The sequence below is a fragment of the Piliocolobus tephrosceles genome, chromosome 1, assembly GCF_002776525.5.
Source record: "Piliocolobus tephrosceles isolate RC106 chromosome 1, ASM277652v3, whole genome shotgun sequence".
Taxonomy (NCBI): Eukaryota; Metazoa; Chordata; class Mammalia; order Primates; family Cercopithecidae; genus Piliocolobus; species Piliocolobus tephrosceles.
Window position 1 is genome coordinate 76916784 of NC_045434.1, and position 25161 is coordinate 76941944.

General features: G+C 40.6%; 1 protein-coding gene across 4 annotated transcripts in view; it reads right to left on the minus strand.

Moving 5' to 3' along the window:
* Positions 1-10026: 10026 nt before the first annotated feature.
* The window catches only part of BPNT1 (3'(2'), 5'-bisphosphate nucleotidase 1), a 29452-nt gene continuing 14317 nt past the window's right edge, over positions 10027-25161 (minus strand). For 2 of the 4 annotated variants that reach the window (XM_023203710.1, XM_023203712.2), the window contains exons 3-9: positions 24888-24992; positions 23772-23879; positions 21138-21186; positions 19058-19149; positions 14820-15017; positions 12019-12124; positions 10027-11313 (exon numbers count right to left, since the gene is read on the minus strand). In XM_023203710.1, coding sequence (XP_023059478.1) covers positions 11165-11313; positions 12019-12124; positions 14820-15017; positions 19058-19149; positions 21138-21186; positions 23772-23879; positions 24888-24992 — 807 coding nt within the window. In that variant the 3' untranslated portion in view covers positions 10027-11164. The remainder of the gene's footprint in view (positions 11314-12018; positions 12125-14819; positions 15018-19057; positions 19150-21137; positions 21187-23771; positions 23880-24887; positions 24993-25161) is intronic. The other 2 variants (XM_023203714.1, XM_023203713.2) reach the window with 1 other exon arrangement.

The following is a 25161-nucleotide window of genomic DNA, read 5'->3' on the forward strand; positions in this document are numbered from 1 at the left end:
ACCCCTGCCTTTTTCTTTTTTCCATTTGCTTGGCAGATTTTCCTTCATCCCCTTACTTTGAGCCTATGTGTGTCACTTCATGTGAAATGGGTCTCTAGAAGACGGCATACCAGTGGGTCTTGATTTTTAGCAAGCTTGCCACTCTGTGTCTTTTAACTGGACCATTTAGTCCATTTGCATTAAGGTTAGTATTGTTATGTGTGGATTTGATCCTGTCATCATGATGTTAGCCATTTATTTTGCAGACTTGTTTATGCGATTGCCTTATACTGTCATTGGTCTGTGTACTTCAGTGTGTTTTGTAGTGGCTGGTAATGGTCTTTCCATTATTTATTTAGTGCTTCCTTCAGGAGCTCTTATAAGGCAGGTCTCGTGGTAACAAATTCCCTCAGCATTTGCTTGTCTGGAAAGGATCTTATTTCTCCTTCACTTATGAAACTTAATTTGGCCAGATATAAAATTCTGAGTTAGAATTTCTTTTCTTTAAGAATGTTGAGACCGGGTGCAGTGACTCATGCCTGTAATCCCAGCACTTTGGGAGGCTGAGGCAGGTGAATTACCTGAGGTTGGGAGCTCAAGACCAGCCTGACCAACATGGAGAAACCCCATCTCTACTAAAAATACAAAATTAGCTGGGTATGGTGGCACATGCCTGTAATCCTAGCTACGCAGGAGGCTGAAGCAGGAGAATCACTTGCACCTGGGAGGCAGAGGTTGCGGTGAGCTGAGATTGTGCCATTGTACTCCAGCCTGGGCAACAAGAGTGAAACTCTGTCTCAAAAAAATAAAAAATAAAAAGAATGTTGAATCTTGGCCCCCAGTCTCTTCTGGCTTGTAGGGTTTCCACTGTGAGGTCCACTGTTAGTCTGTTGGGCCATGTTGCACAGGCTTTCCTGAACTCCCTGGGCTCAAGCAAATTGCCCACGCTGGCCTCCCAAAGTATTGGGATTACAGGTATGAGGCATTGTGCCCGACCATTATTATGAAGTTTCAGAAAGGTTCCAACACAGTTTCCTCTGCATCACAGACAGGCGCTAACTAAATATTGTTGAGTAATCAAATCCTATATAATATAGAGGAGGAAGCTGAGAAACCCTAGGATTTAAAAACAAAATTCTTTTCATAAATACTGTATCTTACCACATAATGCACTAGGGATACAGAGAATCCTGTAATCATTTACTCGACAAATGAATAATCAAATAATCCGGTTTTGAACACCTTCAGTGACTGAAACTTAATATTGCCCAAGACAGCCCCTCTGTTCTAAACTATTATTATTATTAGATATACCTATGCTTTTCTACACCTCTATTTTCTATCTTCTAAGGCTATACAGAACAGGCCTACGATCCTCCATGACAATCTTTCATATATTTCAGGCCATCCTGATGTCTTCCATGTCTTTGCTATCTAGGCCAGATGTCTCCAGCCCTTTTAGCAGTCCTTCAAATGATACTTTTAATCTATTCCAGCTGCCCTCTTCCAAACATACTCATGTTCATCAGTGTGTCTTTTAAAATGTAATACTCAGAACTCAACAAAATGTTCTGGGTTTGGTGTGATCAGGGCAAAGTAGAGGAAGAAGTATTGTCACTTTTATTCTGCCCATTAAAATTCTATCAACACACACCACATTAGCTTTTTACAGCCACGTTACACTGTTGACTCATATTAAAATTTTAATAAACTAAAATTCCCATTCTCTAATGAGCTAATGTAAGACACTGCATGTGTTAACTTACCTTGGGTTGATCCATGGTAATTTGATAAAACTTTCTCATCTTAAATATGCTTGCTAGATTTTAATGTTTGAGATCTTTTTAGTTCCATCTCTATTATTCAGTACATCTCCCATTTTCAAAACAATATGAAAGGCTCTGAAGACTGTAAAAGTAGAGCATTCCAAGTAACCAATAATTGGTTGAGTCTGTAAATGCATTAGTAGTTCAGAAGAGAGAGATCGTTCAGTGGGGAGGTCACAGATTAGTCCTAGGAAGTAATGATAATCTTCCCATTTGTTTGAAGTTTTACAGTTTTATTACTCTTCACAGTCCCAGATACATATCATTGATGATTTTGAGAAGCATGGAATCATCAAGGAAATGGGTATAAAAACGACCAAAAAGGATGTACTGTAGTATACCAATAGAATCCTACTTTCAGGATAGCAGGAGTTATAGCACAAAGTCTTAGGTCATAGAGTTACCATCTTGTTGGATGCTTTTATTAGTTCTAATCATTTTTTAGTTATGTTGGATTTTCTAGGTAAATATCATTTTCTTCCTGTCCAAAATTTACATGACCTATATCTTATCTCTTTCATTGACTAGAACTTCTAGAATAATGTTAAATGGGAGCAATAATAATGTCGAATAAGAATGTATTTGTTTTGTTCTTGTCTTTAGTGGAAATGCTGCTAATGTTGCATTATCAAGAATAGTGTCTGTAAGCTGGGTGCGATGGCTCACGCCTATAATCCCAGCACTTTGGGAGGCTGAGGTGGGCAGATCACTTGAGGTCTGGAGTTTGAGACTAGCCTGGCGAACGTGGTGAAACCGCGTCATTTTACTAAAAATACAAAATTAGCCTGGAGTAGTGGTGCGTGCCTATAGTCCCAGCTATTCAGTAGTCTGAGGCAGGAGAACCACTGGAACTCAGGAGGCAGAGGTTGCAGTGAGCCTAGTTGGCACCATTGCACTCCAGCCTGGGCAGTAAGAGCAAAATTCGGTCTCAAAAAAAAAAAAAAAATAGTGTCTGCTAGGTTGGCTGCAATGGCTCATGCCAGTAATGTCAACACTTTGGCAGGTCCAGGTGGTAGGATCACCTGAGACCAAGAGTTTGAAGATACAGTGAGCTATGATCACACCACTGCACTACAGACTGGGTGACAGAGCAACACCCTTTCTCTGAAAATAAAAATAAAAAAAGAATAGTGTTTGCCACTGGTTTCTTATACATTCTTAGGTTAACAGGATTCTTTTTTTTTTCTTTCTTTCTTTTTGAGACAGATTTCTGCTCTCATTTCCCAGGCTAGAGTGCAATGGCGTGATCTTGGCTCACTGTAACCTCCGACTCCTGGGTTCAAGTGATTCTCCTGCCTCAGCCTCCAAAGTAGCTGGGATTGGCCGGGCGCGGTGGCTCAAGCCTGTAATCCCAGCACTTTGGGAGGCCGAGACGGGCGGATCACGAGGTCAGGAGATCGAGACCATCCTGGCTAACATTGTGAAACCCCGTCTCTACTAAAAAATACAAAAAACTAGCCGGGCGAGGTGGCGGGCGCCTGTAGTCCCAGCTACTCCGGAGGCTGAGGCAGGAGAATGGCGTAAACCTGGGAGGCGGAGCTTGCAGTGAGCTGAGATCCGGCCACTGCACTCCAGCCTGGGCGACAGAGCGAGACTCCGTCTCAAAAAAAAAAAAAAAAAAAAAAAAAAAGAAAAAAGAAAAGGTATGTTTAAGGGGTGGGGAAAAAAAAAGGGCAGAATAAGAACATGAGCTAAAACCTGAAGTTATGAAGCTGTGTGTACTTGGAAAACTCTGACCAGTTCATCATTGCCAGAATATAACATCTTTTGGAAGTGAGGGACTAAAAGGCTGGAATGTAGGCAGACTAAATTATGAAGAGTTCTATATATCATGCTGAGGAGCAAGATTTTATCTTTTGATAGAAAGTCGGTGAAAAGTTTTAGGCAGGAGCAGGAGATATGATTAGGATCACATTTTACAAGGATGACTTTGACAAAAATACAGGAGATGGCTTGGAGTGCACAGAACTGGCATTAGGGAAACCAGTTATGATGTTATTACAATAGTCCATATGAGAGAAAATAAAAGATGATGGCCTGAACTAAGGCAGTGGAATAAGATCTGAGAATAGAGAACAAGTTTCAGATATATTTAGGAGGTAAAATCAATAATGACAGATGAGATGTTTGGGGAGGCGATGGTGAAAGAAGCAATTTTTGAATTTTTTTTTCTTGTTGATACAGAGTCTCCATCTGGCACCCAGGCTAAAATGCAGAGGCACAGTCTCGGCTTGCTGCAACCTCCGCCTCCCAGGTTCAAGCAATTCTCGTGCCTCAGCCTCCCAAGTAGCTGGGATTGCAGGTGTGCCAAGTAGCTGGGATTGCAGGTGTGTGTCACCACATCCAGCTAATTTTTCTGTATTTTTGGTAGAGGTGGGGTTTCGCCATGTTGGCCAGGCTGGTCTCAAACTCTTGGCCTCAAGTGATCCGCCATCCTCAGCCTCCCAATTGCTAGGATTACACTGCACCTGGCCGAGAAGCAAATTTGCCTAGGTTTATTCCTAGATTTCAGCTGGATAAATGGGTGGATGGTTATGTCATTATCAAAGGAGAGAAGATAAGAGAGGAAAACAGAGTTGGCAAATTATTTGCTTCCAGACTGATTTTTTGAGATGTCTGTAAGACATGTAGGTGAAAATATCCTTTATAAATTGCAGATTGTAATAATATAATAAAATCTGGGGCTCAGTTGAAATATTTTGCTGAAGGTGTGAGTAGTATTAAAATGGATGAGATAAGCCTGGAGAAGAAGATACAGAGCTGGGCGTGGTGGCTCAAGCCTGTAATCCCAGCACTTTGGGAGGCCGAGACGGGCGGATCACGAGGTCAGGAGATCGAGACCATCCTGGCTAACACGGTGAAACCCCGTCTCTACTAAAAACTACAAAAAAAAAAACTAGCCGGGCGAGGTGGCGGCGCCTGTAGTCCCAGCTACCCGGGAGGCTGAGGCAGGAGAATGGCGTGAACCCGGGAGGCGGAGCTTGCAGTGAGCTGAGATCCGGCCACTGCACTCCAGCCTGGGTGACAGAGCGAGACTCCGTCTCAAAAAAAAAAAAGAAATAATAAAATAAAATAAAATAAAATAAGATGGATGAGATAAGCCTGGGGAAGAAGATACAGAGCTATGCTATACAGTGTGGTAGGCACTAGCCACATATGACCCTTTTTTTTTCCTTTTATTCTTCTTTTTTTTTGAGATGGAGTCTCACTCTGTCGCCCAGGCTGGAGTGCAGTGGCATGATCCCAGCACACTGCAACCTCTGCTTCCCAGGTTCAAGTGATTCCCCTGCCTCAGCCTTCTGAGTAGCTGAGATTACAGGCACATACCACCACACCCAGCTAATTTTTGTATTTTAGTAGAGACAGGATTTCACCATGTTGGCTAGGCTGGTCTTGAACTCCTGACCTCAGGTGATCCACCCGCCTTGGCATCCCAAAGTGCTGGGATTACAGGCGTGAGCCACCATGACTGGCCTCATTTTATTTTTTCTAACAGCTTCATTGAGATATAATTCACATACCATAAAATTCACCTATTTAAAGTGTACAATTCAGAGGTCAATCATCACCACAATTACTTCTAGAACATTTTATCATCCCCTAAAGAAACTTTGTACCCTTTGGCAGTCACTTCCCATTTCCCCTCAACCCTTAAAATATTTTTTAAAAATGTTTAAGGGGCCGGGCGCAGTGGCTCACGCCTATAATCCCAGCACTTTGGGAGGCTGAGGCGGGCGAATCACAAGGTCAGGAGATTGAGACCATCCTGGCTAACACAGTGAAACCCCTCTCTACTAAAAATACAAAAAATTAGCCAGGCGTGGTGGTGGGTGCCTGTAGATCCAACTACTCGGGAGGCTGAGGCAGGAGAATGGTGTGAACCCAGGAGGCGGAGCTTGCAGTGAGCCAAGATCGAATGACTGCACTCCAGCCTGGGTGACAGAGCAAGACTCCCCCCTCCAAAAAAAAAAAAAAAAAAGTTTAAGGATATAGATGACCCCTACCTGCATCCCCAACTTCATTTCTTTTTTATAATTTTTAATACCCAAGTTCTGCCTCAGGATCTATCCCAGCCTCATTTTATAACACTCTTCCCCTTGTTCATTTCACTTCAGCCACCGTGGCTTCCTTTAAGTTCTTTTTCTTTGTCTTCTCAGAGATGTTGTTTGCTTGCTGTTTCCACTAGAAATCTCAGCTCTTAGTGTGCCTGACCAGATATCATCTCCACGGAAAAGATACTCCTATTTTACGTACAGAAGATCCTCTTTCAGCCCTCCGACCCCACCCCAGTTGCTTCCTAGCTTATCTTCCTGATTTCCTTTATAGCATTTACCACAATCTAAAATTTTATTTACTTATCTGTCTTGTTTCACAAGAACACGTGCTCAACAAAGGAACAGGCTTATGGTCACTGTTACATCCACTGTTGAATGTTCACTACCTAGCTGGGCAAGGTGGATCATGCCTGTAATCCCAGAACTTTCGGAGGCCTAGGCGGGTGGATCACCTGAGGTCAGGAGTTCGAGACTAGCCTGGCCAACATGGTGAAACCCCACCTCTATTAAAAATTCAAAACCTTAGCTGGGTGTTGTGGTGGGCACCTGTAATCCTAGCTACTCGGGAGGCTAAGGCAGGAGAATCTCTTGAACCTAGGAGGCAGAAGTTGCAGTAAGCCTGGTCAACAAGAGTGAAACTCTGTCTCAAAAAAAGAAAGAAAAGAATGCTCAGTACCTATGTTCAGTGCCTAACACACAGTAGGTGCTCAATAAATATTTGTTCAATGAATGGAGGCCATGGTAAGAGAAAAGATAGTGTTTTAGGGGAACTTTAAATGGTTGAGCATGGCTACAGTATAGGTTAGGGTCTGAGTTGATGCTGGAGAAGGAAGAAGCCATTACGAGCTTCATATATCATTATAAGGAGTTTGCATTTTATCCTGAAGGCAAAGGAAAGTCATAAAATATTTTGAATAAGGGGAATGACATTACATTTGATTTTTAAAAATCACTTTGGGCCCGGTGTGGTAAGTCATGTCATGCTTGTAAAATCACAGCGTTTTGGGAAGCTGAGGTGGGCGGATTCCTTTTGAGGCCAGCTTGTGCAACATGGTGAAACCCCATCTCTACAAAAAATATACAAAAATTAGCCAGGCGTTTTTTTTTTTTTTTTTTTTTTTTTTTTTTTTTTGAGATGAAGTCTTGCTTTGTCACCTGGGTTGGAGTGCAGTGGCGTGATCTCGGCTCACTGCAACCTCCATCTCCTGGGTTCACGCAATTCTCCTGCCTCAGCCTTCCGAGTAGTTGGGATTACAGGCATGTGCCACCACGCCTGGCTAATTTTTGTATTTTTAGTAGAGACATGGTTTCACCATATTGGTCAGGCTAGTCTTGAACTCCTGACCTCAAGTGATCCACCCACCTCAGCCTCCTGAAGTGCTGGGATTACAGGCGTAAGCCACCATGCCCAGTTTAGCCAGGCATTATTGCACACACTTGTAGTCTCAGCTACTTGGGGTGCTGAGGCAGGAGAATTGCTTAAGCCCAGGAGGTCAAGGCTACAGTGAGCTATAAGCACACCACTGCACTCCAGCCTGGGTGACAGAGTGAGACCCTGTCTCAAAAAAAATCACTCTGGAGATGACGTGATAAATGGATTATAGATAGATGGATTACAGTGTAGGCAGAAAGATTAGTCAAGACACTGCAGGGATCTAGGGAAGAAATAATGGGGTAAAAGGGTATCAATTAATGTAATTAATGTAGAGGCAATAGTAATGGAGAGAGGATTTAGACTCCTACATATCTCACTTACATAAACTGGGTTTTCATATAGGAACCGGAAGAAAATACCTTTATTCTTGGCCAGGTACGGTGGCTCACGCCTATAATCCCAGCACTTTGGGAGGCCGAGGCCGGTGGATCACGAGGTCAGAAGTTCGAGACCAGCCTGGGCAACATGGTGAAACCCGTATCTACTAAAGATACAAAAAATTAGCTGGGTGTGGTGGCAGGTGCCTGTAATCCCAGCTACTCGGGAGTCTGAGGCAGGAGAATCACTCCTCCTGGGAGGCGGAGGTTGCAGTGAGCCGAGACTGCACCATTGCACTCCAGCCTGGGTGACAGGGTGAGACTCCATCTCAAAAAAAAAAAAAAAAAAAAGTTATTCTCTTAGGGCAGGGCGCAGTGGCTCAAGCCTGTAATCCCAACACTTTTGGAGGCCGCAGGCGGATCACCTGAGATCAGGAGTTCGAAACCACCCTGGCCAACATGGTGAAACCCCATCTCTACTAAAATTACAAAAATTAGCTGGGTATGGTGGCACATGCCTGTAATCCCAGCTATTCAGGAGGCTGAGGCAGGAGAATCGCTTGAACCCAGGAGGCGGAGTTTGCAGTGAATTGAGATTGTGCCACTGCACTCCGGCCTGGCAACAGAGCGAGAGTGAGACTCCATCTCAAAAAATGTATAAAGTTATTCTCTTGTTACACTTAGATTTTTTAAAAATTAGGTTTAGTCCACTATTTACAGATAGAGAACTCCATTCATAGAGGAAAGTAGATGGATTCGAGGTGATGATTTTCTAACTTGGCCAATTATTAAGATCACCTCGTGGGTTTGTAAAATAATTTCAGGAGGGGTCAGGGCAAGAGTAAAGAACTGTTTAGACATAATCATTCAGACAACTCTGTAAGGCATCTAGGTGGGTTTTGGGGTATATAGATCTAGAGTTTGAGAGTTCTAAGATAAAGATTTTGGATTAATGAGCAAAAGCATCACAAAAGCCACACAGGTGGATTAGATCATCTGGTGAGAAAGGAGATTAAAGCATAGGCCAGGTGCCTTGGCTCACACCTATAATCCCAGCACTCTGGGAGACAGAGGCGGGAGGATTGCTTGAGGCTAGGAGTTCAAGACCAGCCTGGGCTGTATAGCAAGACCCATCTCTACCAAAAAAAAAAAAAAAAAAGGAAAAAAAGAAAAGGTGAGAGAGACTAGAACAGAATCTTGGTAAACAGTGACATTTAAGGGAAGGAAGACAAAGAGAAAGCAATAAAGGAGACTGAGTAGGAGCGGCTGGTGAAAAAAGAAAGCCAGGACAATGAGAGTTACAAGAGGGAGTGCTCAAAAGTGTCAAGGCCACAGAGATCTCTTCCTGCCAGATTATGACGCTTCTGTAAAATAATACTATATTACCTTATCTAGTGAGTCCTAGAGTTAAATGATTATCAAAGTCCCTGAATTTCTTAAAATATAAAGAAGCAGGCTGAGCATGGTGGCTCACGCCTGTAATCCCAGGACTTTGAGAAGGCCGAGGTCGGGAGATCGAGACCATCCTGGCTAACACAGAGAAACCCCATCTCTACTAAAAATACAAAAAATTAGCCAGGGGTGGTGGCACACACCTGTAGTCGCAGCTCCTCCAGAGGCTGAGGCAGGAGAATCGCTTGAGCCCAGGAGGTGGAGGTTACAGTGAGTCAAGATCGCACCACTGCACTCTGGCCTGGGTGACAGAGACTCTGTCTCAAAATAAATAAATAAACAAACACACACACACACAGAAGCAAAGATAAACCCTGTGAATCTGCATTTTATTTTTATTTTTATTTTTTGAGACAGAGTCTCACTCTGTTGCCCAGGCTGGAGTGCAGTGGCACGATCTCAGCTCAGTGCAACCTCTGCCTCCTGGGTTCAAGTGATCCTCCTGCCTCAGCCCCCCTAGTAGCTAGGATTACAGGCACGCACCACCATGCCCGATTAATTTTTGTATTTTTAGTAGAGACAGGATTTCGCCATGTTGGCCAGGCTGGTCTTGAACTCCTAACCTCAGGCGATCCACCCACCTCGGCTTCTCAAAGTGCTGGGATTACAGGCGTGAGCCACGGTGCCTGGCCTGTGAATCTGCATTTAAAAAGAAATCTTCCTAGGTGATTCTGATATGCAGTTGAGTTTGGGAACTGTTAATTTAAACCACTTGTTTGATTTGAAAACAGAGAAATTTAATTAAAAGCAATGGATAGAGACCTAAAAATAAAAATCTAGGTATATTAGCAGAATAATTTTGATAGTTTATGTTATAATCTCTCATTGGAAGGAACAGAAGCAAGTACTTAGCATTCCACAATTAAGCCTTATAATGATGCGATAAGAATAAACTAATCCCCAAAGTCAAGAATTTATCCTTTTCAAACACTTTTTTAAAAAGTTGGTGAATAACAAAGAGCTAGGATTAAATAATTTATTAAAAAAACTTTTCTCATAAATCTGTTTCATCAGCATATATGATAACGTCATATGTCTTCTTAATTGGAGCAGAAACATTTTTTAAATTACTGTGAAAAACAAGAGTGAGATTCCAGGAACAATTGTGCCCTAAAGAAATCTGGTTTAGGTTGGGTGCGGTGGCTCACGCCTATAATCACAGCACTTTGGGAGGCCGAGGTGGACGGATCACGAGGTCAGGAGATGGAGACCATCCTGGCTAACATGGTGAAACCCCATCTCTACTACAAATACAAAAAATTAGCCAGGCATGGTGGCAGGTGCCTGCAGTCCCAGCTACTCGGGAGGCTGAGGCAGGAGGATGGCGTGAACCTGGGAGGCGGAGCTTGCAGTGAGCCGAGATCATGATGACATTATATTCCAGCCTAGACTACAGAGTGAGACTTCGTCTCAAGAAAAAAAAAAAAAAAAAAGAGAAAGAAAGAAATCTGGTTTAAAAGATAGGCATGTTGATTGAACATTGACCTGAATTGTCAATTGAAACTAAAGCTTTTTCTCATTTCTCCACCTAAATACAGGAAAACAAATATAACATGTTGAGTTTGTAAGTTCTCCAGATGTCAAAATTGGTCTGGTTGATTAGTCAAGTTAAATTATTTAATTCTGTTTTCTATTCCTAAATACAATAACTAAATATAAATCACTGCTCAACAATGAATAAAGGTGGAACTCTAATTCTATCCAATTAGTTTTAAAATGTATTATTTTGAGAACCAAGTCTTTCTCCTAGCTAAGTAAATGAAACTTTCAGTACTTTTTGGGTGTTTTTGTTTGTTTGTTTGTTCTGAGACAGGGCTTAACTCCTGTCACTCAGGCTGGAGTGCAGTGGCCATGATCTCAGCTCACTGCAATCTCCGCCTCCCAGGTTGAAAAGATTCTCCTGCCTCAGCCTCTCAAGTAGCTGGGATGACAGGCGCATGACAGGATGCCCAGTTAATTTGTATTTTTGTAGAGATGGGGTCTCACGATATTGCCCAGGCTGGTGTCCCTCCTGAGCTCAAGTGATCCGCCTGCCTTGGCCTCCCAAAGTGCTGGGATTACAGGCATGAGCCACCGCGCCCAGCCAAATGAAACTTTCCTTTAAGGAACAAGTGCATTTTTAATAGATTCTGGAACTCGGCTTGCATAGTAGTCATAATTCCTCAGTGTGGCCAGGACTCCTGCAGAGTTCATATGCTTCACATCCTTGTGGTATTGAAGAACATTCCCATGGATATCAGTTAACTTGCCTATAGAAAAACATCAATCAATTAATCAATCACTCAAGTTAGTGGCTAATTGGATTGTGGTTTTTCTAGTTATTTTTAAGTAACTTTTGCTTGCTTATCCAATAGTAGCCAATAAATTCTGGATAAAAGAATGAGTGTCCACAAAGGTTAAGTTTTAATTCACTTGAAATTTAAGACTACAGAACAATTTTAACTAACTAAAGTATAAAATTATTTTTTCTCTGATTAAAGTTAATTTTATTTAGCATTTTCTTTTCTTGTCTTTTTTTTTTTTTTTTTTTTGAGATAGAGTCTTGCCCAGGCTGGAGGGCAGTGGTGTGATCTTAGTTACTGCAACCTTGGTTTACCACAAGCCCAGGAGTTCAAGGCTGCAGTGAGCCACGACTGCGCCACTGAATTGCAGTCTGGACAACAGAGACCTTGTGTCAAAAAAAAAAAAAAAAAAAAAAAGGCTACAAATAAGGGCTAAATTAACTGTATGCAGATCAAAGTTCAAAAAAGGAGACTAAAACTAAAGTAAAACTTGCTGAAAATCTACTCTCTCATCCATCGATCATATGAGGGGTTTGGACTGGAAAATCTCTAAGCTTCCTTCTAGCTTTTATATCATAACAGTCTAAGTAAAATAATATTACTGAAATATTATGTCATAGCATGATATAATTGTAGAAAAACTATGAATTTCCCAAAATAAAACAGACTAACCTCCCACAGCATGTAAAATAACTTCTGGAGCACAAGTATCCCACTTCTTACAACCAGGACTTGCAAATACATAAGCAGAGGCTTTGCCTTCAATCAGCTGAATAATCTGTAAGGGTAAAAATAAGAATTATCCTTTGATAATAGGAAGAATAATTGAAAGTCATGAGAAGATTGAGGTACAGATAAGAAAAACTGCTTATTTCTATCAAGGATATTTAATCAGTTCCTCTGTTAAACTCAATTTAAAACTTTTAGCAGGTTTAAGTTATACCAGTATTATGAAGAAATACATAGAATAAATGCATAATAATATAGTGATGTGAAGAAAAAATAATGGTCAAAAAAGCTACAAAGAGGATATCTGAACTGCCTCCACATTCCAAGTTACATAAAGTAACACGTTTCTTTTATTCACGTTGTTTTTCTTTTTTAGCGTAAAAGCAATATACATTTACTGCAGAATTAAAGTCTTTTTCAATATCTAAAAAACTGACCATTTATTAGAGGGCTGCACATGGTGGCCCACTCCTGTAATCCCAGCACTTTGGGAGGCTAAGCAGGTGGATCACTTGCAGCCAGGAGTTTGAGACCAGCCTGGCCAACATAGCAAAACCCATCTCTACTAAAAATACAAAAAATTAGCTGGGTGTGGTGGTGCATGCCTGTAATCCTAGCTACTTGGGAGGCTGAGGCACGAGAATTGCTTGAACCTGGGAGGTGGAGGTTGTAGTGAGCCAAGACTGCACCACTTCACACCAGCCTGGACGACAGAGTAAGACTCTGTCTCAAACAAACAAACAAACAGCCCCCCAACCAAAAACAAAAACAAAAACAAAAACCCCTGACCATTATTAAATAAAGGACAGAGAAGTATCAAGCAGTACAATAATGTATACATTGTAATAGATCCTAACAGATGTGCAATGTGATTAGTGTAACAAGTACTTTCATAAGTGTTGGGATCACACGTATTGCCATTTCACTACCAAAATACAAACCTTTTTTTTTTTTTAAATATTTGAGATTTATTCTAAGCCAAATATGAGTGACCATCGCCCGTGACACAGCCCTCAGGAAGTCTTGAGAACATGTGCCCAAGGCAGTTGGGAGCAGCTTGGTTGTATACGTTTTAGAGAGGCGTGAGACATCAATCAAATACATTTAAAAAATACATTCATTTGGTCCAGAAAGGTGGAACAACTCAAAGTGGTGGGGGCAGGGAGGCTCCCAGGATATAGGTGAATTTAAGTATTTTCTGATTGACAATTGGTTGGGTTTGTCTAAAGACCCAGGATCTATAGAAAGGGAATGTTCAGGCCAGGTGCAGTGGCTCACGCCTGTAATCCCAGCACTTTGGGAGGCCGAGGTGGGCGGATCACCTGAGGTTGGGAGTTCGAGACCAGCCTGACCAACATAGAGAAACCACGTCTCTACTAAAAAAAATACAAAATTAGCCAGGTGTGGTGGCAGGCCCCTGTAATCCCAGTTACTCGGGAGGCTGAGGTGGGAGAATCACTTGAGCCTGGGAGGCAGAGGCTGTGGTGAGCTGAGATCATGCCATTGCACTCCAGCCTGGGCAACAAGAGTAAAACTTTGTCTCAAAAAAAAAAAAAATCAGATTTTAGTTAATCTCTTTAGGATTTGGAGGGTCTGAAAGAAAAAGAGTTAGCTATGTTAACAGAGATTCTTTACAGATGCAGATTTTTCCCCACAAAGAACAGCTTTGCAGTGCCACAAAATATAAACTTTTATAGAGTCATCCTAACAATTCCTCTAATACTGATACACAACTGAAATCACTGTTAGAACTTGCGTGACTCTAAATGGTAACTTGCTATCAAGCTTTCATTAGTCAATTGACTTTTTTTGGTTATAGTGTAAATTAATTATTATTATAAAACTCAGACTCCACTAAAAATACAAAAATTAGCCAGGCGTGGTGGTAGGCGCCTATAATCCCAGCTACTTAGGAAGCTGAGGCAGGAGAATCACTTGAACCTGGGAGGCAGAGGTTGCAGTGAGCTGAAATCACACCATTGCACTCCAGCCTGGGCAACAGAGCAAGACTCAGTCTCGAAAAAACAAACAAACAAACAAACAAACAAACAAACAAACAAAAACTATTCAGAAGATATATAAGTAGGACCAGATTGATACGATGTGAGGCAGGAAGGAGTCTAAGATGACTTTCAGGTGTTTGGTTGGATCAGTTAGAAAAATGGTGGTGCCATTAGCGGGATAGTAAAACAGGGAGAGAAACACAACCAGAGGTGGGTAGAAAGAGGATGAACTCAAACTGGACACGCTGAATTTGAGACACCTGAGGGATGTCATCATAATGATATCCAGGGGACAATCAGATGACAAGAGATCAGGGCTAGGGATGTAGATCAATTTGTGTCCCATTTCATAATTCTCTCAGCAGGTTGGAAACCTGGATGAAAGAATGGGGGAAATAGACAAGAAGCGGGCGGGTGGGCCTGATCTTAGAGTCTGTAGAAGGTAGAGGAGATAATCTAAGAGGGTCCTTGGCAAAATAAGGTCTTTGGCAAGAAGCATGGAGTCTTACCCTGATGACTTCCATTAACATTGAATTCTCTCAGATAATCAAAACAAACAAACAAACAAACAAACAAAACCCCTTTGACTCTTAAATTTATTTTTAAAATTTAAATACTGCAGAAATGTATAAATTATATTATTTACTCCCATCTCTTTAAACTCTCATTTCGTGTTTTTAAAAGTTGAGTATTTCAATGATTCACTTGCATTTCAGAGCAGATGACAGACCTTTTTCATACCTTATTTCCTGCTCCGCCTACTTGCAGCACAGCATCCGGGTTCATAGCAGTAACACAGTCAGTAACCAACTTGTTGCTATGGGATCGAGTAGTTGTGATAATGTGTTTCCCAGCAGGGACTTCTTTCAGCTGAAACCCAAAGGCACCTAAACCTAAAACTCCCCAGATTGTCCTCCCCAACACAGCATCTGGTCCTGCCTGTGTAAACGAGTGAAACAGCAAGACTTGTGATTATTTGGAGAAGAACGTTAGTCCATATATGGAATATTCAGTTATATTAGCATTGTGATTAAAAAAACAAAAACACGATAATATTATAAAGCACAAGAACAATATCACTGATGAAGAACTTTTCCTGAGAGAATCTGCTGATTATTATCATTACTCTTCTGGTTAACAGTTTCAAAGAACTTTTGGTTATTCCCTGGAATCTTAATAAACTGATTTCGGTTTATAATGTACTGAAACATCATAAACTGATTACTGTTTTTCTGAATTATCTAATGATCTCTTTGTTGTATTTGAAAATGGCCATTTTCATAAAGTACTAAGATCCCCAGGAAATGAAATACCATGTATTGATAACTACTTTTCATTTTTCAAGAAATATTAAAAATCATGTTGCTACAGGAATAGGTAATTATGACAATGTATTTGGTTGCTATGGAGATAGGGTAACTGAATAGGCCAATACAATATTGAGGAGTAGCTGTGGATAATGGGATCAGAGTTAACATTTTGCTGACAATTGTAGTAGCAAAATGACAATGATAATGCAATCTTAGAATCTATATTTTCCTTTGTAGAACTCAATTTCAACCATATTGTTATAACTATTACTCGATATAGAAAAAAATCTGTATTGCATGGGAAGTGAAACTGATACATAAAATGATTGATGCAAAGTCATCAAAATACAATTATATTAATATAGTAGGCATATATTATAGAGAAATACATATTGTACTGAACACTAAACATGTACCAGGCACCATTCTAAGTGCTTTACATGTATTATCTCTCTTTCAATCCTCAAAGTAACCCCGTAAAGTAGGTATTCTCATCTTTAATTTAAAGATGAGAAAAATGAAATGTGGAATCATTACGTAACCTGACTGGAGGCTCTAAGAAGTTCATAACCAAAGATTGGCTCATCTGTCTTCAAAGATGGTATTCTTAAACACTAAATTAGACTGCCTAAGTTTACCTGTCAAAATGTTTTCACACACATCATCTTATTTGTCCTACAGCAGTACCCTGGGTGTTGTTATTCTGAAATATACTTAGGTTGCAGGTTGGATTCCCTGGGAAGCAGACTCTGAGGCAGGTGGTATGTTTGTTAGGAAGTGTGCTTGGTATCAACACCTGTGGAAGGAGGAGGAGGGCGTGGGCAGAGGGATGAAATAAGCTGTGATGCAGGTACAACAAGAGCTGACTCTACGGGGAGCTGTTCCTATGCAGGGAGTCTGGAGCTACAATAGCCTTTCAGAGTAGTCCCAAATTGGGATGAGATGTCAGGTTTTTAAACTCCTACAATAATCAGTCACTGGAAATGGACTGCATTGGGAAGAGGTGTGGTCCTGGGTGAGACAGCTCTCCATTGGTAGGGCAATCCCACAAGAGTCTGATGGCAAATGGGGCAACAAAGGAGCCAAAGAACAAGCACTGGGTGCTCGGTATATGTTAATGTGCTTCCTCTGTTCCCATCTGAGTTTGCACTACAGGAGAGGTTTGGAGTCTAAGGAAGCTATTTACTTTATTTTTATTTTTATTTTTTTGAGACAGAGTCTCACTGTGTCACCCAGGCTGGAGTTCAGTGGCATGATCTTGGCTCACTGCAAACTCTGCCTCCTGGCTTCAAGCAATTCTCTAGCCTCAGCCTCCTGAGTAGCTGGGATTACAGGTGCGTGCCACCATGTCCGGCTAATTTTTGTACTATTTTAGTAGAGATGGGGTTTCACCCTATTGGTCAGGCTGGTCTCGAACTTCTGACCTCGTGATCCACCTGCCTTGGCCTCCCAAAGTGCTGGGATTACAGGCATGAGCCACCATGCCTGGCCAAGAAACCTATTTATTAATGCAGCTCTCCAGTTATTCTGGAAAAATAATAAAGGAAATAAAACAGTGGACACAAATATTTTGGGCCCTACAAGGTCATATTCCTTCTGTAAATGAACATTTAGGCAAAAAGGATGGGATCAAGGACTCTAGTGTTTTGATGTGGTCAATGCAATCCCATGATGCAACCAGCTTACCTTCTTCTGTGCTCCTGACTGTCAGGCTCTTACATTGTCTTTCTCTTTCAAAGCCTCCACACCAATTTTGGGAGGGTAATAAAGGCGAAAATTTTCTATCAATTAAGCTTCAATGGTTAAGAAACCGGCTTTAGTATAAAGATAGACTGAGTTTCTTCATGCCATTTCCTTTAAGTGTCTACCAGTTTCAGTATATGTTGGAAGCAATAATAAAGTTTGAATTGCTAAGTCTTTTCTCTGGCTCAGGAGGGCAATATAAAGTAATACAGTAGCAAGGTTTGGATTTGAGTTTGAATCCCAATTCTGCCATTTACCAACTGGGTGACCACAGGAAAGTTAATTGCCTCAGTTTCCTCTTTAAAATGGAGATAACAGTTTCCTTAAAGGGCTGTGGTGAGTATTCAATGAAAGGATATATTTGAAACCCTTGAACCTGGCAGCATACAGTAAACTCTTAATTTTAGCTATTATGGTGAAGATGATTATTATTTAAAATTGAATCTTTAGCCTGAATACCACCAACACAGCTGAGCAACTTTTCTACTTGCATTTGTGGTAACGAATTTTAAGGCATAAGCAAGAGAAGCAAAAGAAAGGATAAACAGAGTGTCCAGAGGGGAAGTGGTAGAGAGAGAGGTAATGAAGAGAAGCAGAACAGCAGAAAACGAACTGGTACATGGGATGCACAATGGCCACCCGGGGTACCACAAGTTGCCTATCTCTCTTCTACCTACTAGTGGAGCCAAAACCCTAGCTATTTTTTTCACCTTTGCTTCATTCCTGTGTTCCCTTAACTGCTGCTTTTCATTGTTCTGTGGAAAATGAATACGATTTTTCTAATCTCAGCAAGAAGCGGTGAAAATTGTTAACTCCTAAGCACTTAGATTTTTTCCTGATGAAAGGTACCATGTATTACAATGCTTTATATGAATTCAATGCCCCTTTTGAAAGTAATAGTATTAACTCAAAGTTTACATACAAACCACAAACTTGTGTCTGCGTATAACAGTATGAACATTAAAATCATATTTAAAGAATTAATAGACATAGGCGATTTAACCCGAGAAACTTTCTCCATAACATATCACTATTTTGGTAAATCTTAAGAAACACATGATTCTTAATAAAATTTATAATCATACGAACAGCAGGAAAAAATGAATTTATATTAGAAATAAAGATTAACCTTGCTTTTAACTCAGAGTGGAAAGTTAGAAGTAATACTGCCCACTCTGATTACTTTGTTTCTCTAAAGTTCTATCAAGGTCACATTAATATAAATACTTTACTTTATCTCCACGATTTCCTATAAAATTTAATGCAATTTAATGGTACATTCTTGCTTTGAAATGACACTGGTCTCTTGTTTCTATAGAAGACCATTTCTCTGATGTATAATAAAAAATCAAAGCAGATTAGAAGAGACAAGAAAAAAGAGTGCAAGAGCATAATAAGTTCTGTTACCAACACTGACTGCAATTTAGGCATTACACAGCGTTCCCTGGAAAACAACATGCCTAGCATCTTTTCTTGATTGAAATGGTTCATTTCTTGAATGTGCTTCAGGAACCAATCGTAAATCAGGTGTCTTGATGCCCAAGGTAATCAAGAACCCTATCAGTAATTCTCTGACATTTATATTTGAATCATAAGGCATAAATTTAAAAATATATAATGCATACAGTGTGTCTGTGTACATACACATACATATATATACACACCCAGTACCAATGCCCCCAGCGATTTTGATTCAATAGGTCTAGGGTACAGCCTGGGAATCCATATTCTTAAAAGTTCCTCATCAGTTAATAGCATAGCTAAAAAAAAAGTTAAATAAATAAATACAGTTTTAAAAATGAAAAGTTATCCAGATGGTTGCAGGTGCAACCAAGCTAAAAACCTCTCACTTAGGTAACACAAAGAATCATATAACACTACCATTATTTATCTAATGAAATTACTTTGTATCACTTATAGTAATACCTCATAGTTGTAATATGGCTGGTTAATAACTCCTGCTATGGCTTTTCCTTCATAAGCAATTCCAATAAGAACTGTTACATTGTCAAGAAGACCTGCAAAGAAGAAATAAATATCAGTTATATAACTTGCTCATGTTATGACTCATCATTACTGCATCAATTGCTCCAAGTTAGTTTTGCAGTTAAGGTATGGAATTTGCAATGATTTATCCATGATCAATCCTATTTATGGCAAAATGCATAAATGATAAGCGAGCTGGCCAGAAACAGCAATAGGATCTATGGCCACTTAATTGAATTGGTAATCATGGTCTCATTAGTACAATGTGTAAACCAACTAAATAAAGCAGCCATAACTCTGCAGCTATCATCATCAGATTCCTCTATGCCTATTCCACCATCATCCAACTCATCCTTACCTGCCAAATCACTTTATATTCCTGGATTACATCTAGACTTGTATTTCAAGCCTTTAAAGCAGAGTTTCTCAAAGGGAGGCCCAAGGACTATCAAGCAGCATTAGAATTAACTGGCATACTTTTTATAACACAGATCTTCTCAGGCACCTTCCCAGAACTAGTGAATCAAAATCTGGGAGTGGGGAACAAGACCAAAATAAGCTTTCTAGGTGTTTTTATACACATTAAAGTAGTCTAGAGCTTCCTTATTTCACAATGGGTTCTACAGATGTTTTCAGCACACACACAGACATACACATGTACACACACACTGTGATTCACTCATTATAGAGATGTCTCATTCAAGAACAATAGTTTTTTTCTAGTAATTATGATAAATTTTTAAAGCCATGTCCTGAGAGCCAATACAAGAAAACTTATGTAGATCTTAATTTTACCATCATCATCATCATCATTATTTTCTTTTTTTGAAACAGAGTCCTTCTCTGTCACCCAGGCTGGAGTGCAGTGGCGAGATCTCAGCTCACTGCAACCTCTGTCTTCTGAGTTCAAGCAATTCTCCTGCCTCAGCCCCACAAGTAGCTGGGATTACAGACATGTGCCACCAGGCCCAGCTAATTTTTCTATTTTTAGGAGAGAAGGGGGTTTCACCATGTTGGCCAGGCTAGTCTCGAACTTCTGACCTAATTATCTGCCCACCTTGGCCTCCCAAAGTGCTGGGATTACAGGCATGAGCCACCGCACCCGGCCTAGATCTTAATTTTAAAAATAAAACTCTTAAGCTTAAAACCCAAAACTTGCCAGTCGTGGTGGCTCACACCTGTAATCCCAGCACTTTGGGAGGCCCAGGCAAGCAGATCACCTGAAGTCGGGAGTTCAAGACCAACCTGACCAATATGGTGAAACCCCATTTCTCCTAAAAATACAAAAATTAGCTGGGCATGGTGGTGGGTGCCTGTAATCACAGCTACTTGGCAGGTGAGGCAGGAGAACAGCTTGAACCTGGGAGGCAGAGGTTGCAGTGAGCTGAGATTGTGCCACTGCACTCTAGCCTGGGCAATGAGCAAGACTGTCTAAAAAAAAAAAAAAAAAAACCTAAAACTAAAACTCTGGCTCTGAGCCTGTTCATTCCTACATTTATACGGCCAATTTTATTTTAATTTGTTGCTAATTGTTCTCATCTTAGATAAGGAGAAATATTGTACTGTGTTTCAAAACCCACCTTTAGAAGGTGAGGCCGTGAAATGTGAAAGCAGTTCACAGATTAGAGGAGAGTGAATGGGGACGGCATGGGATGGTGGTGCTGGCAGAGCAAGAGCTACATAGTTGTACTCGTTATCGTTTTTCTACCCCAATAACTGGGGGTTCAGTAGAGTCATTTTGGTAACACTGGTTTAATATGTTAGTTATTCTCATCTGGGAGACATCAGAAGTGTGGGGCTGGTAGAGTATGTGGGGGGTGGTATTTGAAGGAGATGAATTTTCTTCTCCTGTCTTGACAATCAATGATGTATGAGAACCATAAGCACAAATATAGCTTTAGGGGAAAACGTAACACATGATACCAGCTTTCCATACAACATAAAAAATATCAAATATTTACAACTAACATCATATCCTTGTCCCACTGCTGTCAAATATGAATACAAAAGAGATATCAACCTTCAGTATATTCCTTGGTTCCATCCAGAGGATCCACCCAGACCACGAGCTAAAATTAAAAAGAGAGAAGGAAAATAGCTAAATCAGGCATACAAAATTCTAAAAATAGATTTAAATAGATTAAAACTACCTTTTTTTCATGTTTGAAATTATATTATGGATGGCCTGAGCTAATGTCATCTGTTTTGAGATAGTATAAAAACCTTATTCTTTTGTAATCATGGAAAAAGTTCATTTGAATAAGAGAAAAGTCTGATTTAAGAATTTTCAGGCCAGGCATGGTGGCTCACACCTGTAATCCCAGCATTTTGGGAGGCCGAGGCGGGTGGACCACCTGAGGTCAGGAGTTCAAGACCAGCCTGGCCAAAGTGGTGAAACCTCACCTCTACTAAAAATACAAAATTAGCTGGGCGTGGTGGTGGGGGGCTGTAATCCCAGCTACTCAGTAGGCTGAGGCAGGAGAATCACTTGAACTCAGGAGGTGGAGGCTGCAGTGAGCCGACATCGTGCCATTGCACTCCAGCCTGGGCAACAAGAGCAAAACTCCATTTCAAAAAAAAAAAAAAAGGATTTTCAACATGAAATGCTTAACTGATAAAAGTTTGTTGTCATTTGGACACTAAGCACACTCTCTAGATCATGGTACAGAGAAAACTTGTAAAGTGGCATAAAAAATGTTTTGAACATGCATAGTTGCTACTCATTTTTATATGTAAGTGCTGATTTAAAAAAAAAACAACAGTCTGATTATCTCAAGGACACAGTCCACACAATCCAAAGAAAAATGAATAATAAAACTGGCAGCAGATTTAAAAGGAAAATTCCTTCCATTTAGGACATTTAATATGATTCAGGATATGCTGCCTTTAACCACTACAATGATAACATTATGTGAATTTCTGAGTGAGGGCATGTTTCTGATGGAGGACACCATGTCTCATTTTCTTTGTTTCCTCCATACCACAGAGCAAAGTGTCTTACTCATAGTAAGTCTCCAACGAATATGCATTAAATAATTAAAAATTGGAAAACTAAAGACGTTATGGTGGGTATTTGAAGTCACAGATTTAACTGAAGCAACTATGAAAAGCAAGCAGGATCATATTTATGGTCTTCTAAAAATATAAGGTAGTAATCTGTTTCATAGTCTTCTGTCCCCAGTTACCAATGAATGTTTTACTATCAAATCTACTAAATATCTACTATATACAAATTAGATTTTCTTCCTAAAAGTATTATTGTTTTGTTTTAATGAGATAGGGTCTCACTCTGCTGTCCAGGCTGAGGGTATGTGTAAAACTGCGCAAGGTAGGAACAAGATAGGACAACTCACACTTCCCAATTGCAAAACTTAATACAAAGCAAGAAAGTGTGCTACTGGCATAAGGATAGACATATAGACCAATGGAATATAACTGAGAGTCCAGAATGAAACCCATACATCTATTTCTTTTCTTTTTTCTTTCTTTTTTTTTTTTTTTTGAGATGAAGTTTTGCTCTTGTTGCCCAGGTTGGAGTGCAACGGCACAATCTCGGCTCACTGCAACCTCCGCCTCCCAGGTTCAAGCGATTCTCCTGCCTCAGCCTCCTGAGTAACTGGGATTATAGGCATGCACCACCACGCCCACCAAATTTTGTATTTTTAGTAGAGACGGAGTTTCTCCATGTTGGTCAGGCTGGTCTTGAACTCTTGACCTCAGGTAATCTGCCTGCCTCAGCCTCCCAAAGCATTGGGATTACAGACGTGAGCCACCGTGACTGGCATGAAACCCATACATCTATAGCCTGCTGATTTTTCACAAGTGTGCCAAGGCCATTCAACTGGGGAAAAAATCATCTCTTTAAGAGACGGTGCTGGGGCCAGGCGAGGTGGCTCAAGCCTGTAATCCTAGCACTTTGGGAGGCCAAGGTGGGTGGATCACGAGGTCAAGAGATAGAGACTATCCTGGCCAACACGGTGAAACCCCATCTCTACTACAAATACAAATACAAAAACAATTAGCTGGGTGTGGTGGTGTGAGCCTGTAGTCCCAGCTACTTGGGAGGCTGAGGCAGGAGAATTGTTTGAACCCAGGAGGTGGAGGTTGCGGTGAACCAAGATCGCAGCCCTGCACTCCAGCCTGGCGACAGAGAGAGACTTCATCTCAAAAAAAAAAAAAAGAGATGGTGCCGGTTGCAGCCTTAACTTCCATGGGCTCAGGTGATCCTCCCACCTCAACCTCCCAAGTAGCTGAGACTACAAGTGTGCACCACCACACCTGGCTAATTTTTGTATTTTTTGTAGAGACAGAGTTTCACTATGTTGCCCAGTCTGGTCTCGAACTCCTAAACTCAAGCAATCCAACCACCTCGGCCTCCCAAAGTGCTGGGATTACAGGTGTGAGCCACCATGCCTGGCCCTAAAAGTATTTTAAATAACGGTTTTAGAGTGGAAAGGAAACCCATAGGATGAGAAACTGAACTCTAAATCCATATGGTTGCCTGATACTTCCATGTTGGCTCTGAAATATATCAAGTTTCTGGTTGCCCCTATTTTATAACTACCAATTTTTCATCTTACAGGCAAACTGTATTTCCTTTACTATGGCAAAAAGCCCAGGTTAATAGAGAGTTGACTATAAATAGGGATCATACATCTTCTTCTTGAATAGCACTGTACTGCGATGGGCATGGTTGCTTCAGTATTTCCTCCCACTGACTGTCTTCAATCAGCTCTTGATCCACTTCCTCAGAAGGCAGATCCTAAAGCAGAGATAACCCTAATGGTTATTGAAGCCATTTAGTGTTTACAGAGTACACTTTGTCTCATTAACAGAAGAAATGTAGCATCACAGTTTTCGCTAATTCTTCTGGTTTACCATTTATATTTAGAACTTTTAAAGCAAACCTTACAGATTTGCACAAACAATCATATGTGGCTTATCAAAATTGACTAAATGGTTGCAATGTCATTATCTTGAACAGAGTTTAAAAATAAAAGATTCTTTAAGTATTATATACTCATTTAAACAAGTGTCTCTGACAGCAGATAGTTCCCCTGTATTACATTAGATGTCAATTTCCTTACTTTCTTTTTTTTTTTTTTTTTTGAGACGGAGTCTTGCTCTGTTGCCCAGGCTGGAGTGCAGGGGCACCATCTCGGCTCACTGCAACCTCCCCGCTCCTGGGGTCAAGCAGTTCTCCTTCCTCAGCCTCCTGAGTAGCTGGTATTACAGGCGTTCACCACCACGCCTGGCTAATTTTTGTATTTTTAGTAGAGACGGGATTCAGTTTCACCATGTTGGTCAGGCTGGTCTTGAACTCCTGACCTCGTGATCTTCCCACCTCGGCCTCCCAAAGTCCTGGGATTACAGGCGTAAGCCACCACGCCCGGCCTACTTCCCTCATTTTCAAAGTGTTATAGTCTTTGGGTAAGTACACAAATAAGCCTAAGTTTAAAAACAAACAACAACAAAACCCATTTTATTCCAAAGTTCTAGATCTCTGCCAATCTTACAGTTTATATGCTGGGTATAACAGTAACCATATCTTTTATGGTCAATAATTAAGACATCTGGCTTAGAAATAGACCAAAATGTCTTAAAATCAGATATTTCCCGCAAGTCCAAGGAATACAATAATTATTTTTGTGTTTAAAACAATAAATATAATGCTTGAAATTATAATAGTGGTACATAAATCATTAAAGCGTCAGTTATAAGTACACTTGGTAAACAGGGATTTAAAAAAAATGTCTCTGATGACTCTTACCTCTTCCCCTATAATTGTGAGTTTGGGGAATTTCCGGGCCAATGAAGAACATATGCTCATCTGTGCCAATCGGTCAGCTTTGGTCTGCAGGTCTGTTGCACAGGTCTATAACAAAAAATGCAAATTTTAGCAGAGCTAATGAGAAATAAGTTGTCCTCTGATTCCCTGTGCATGAGTGCCTACATAATTTAGATTACACTGTCAGTTTTTAGAGTCATAGAACTTAACACCAAATGAGTTAACTAGTTTCTTGCCTTGGTTTTTCTCAAAGGAT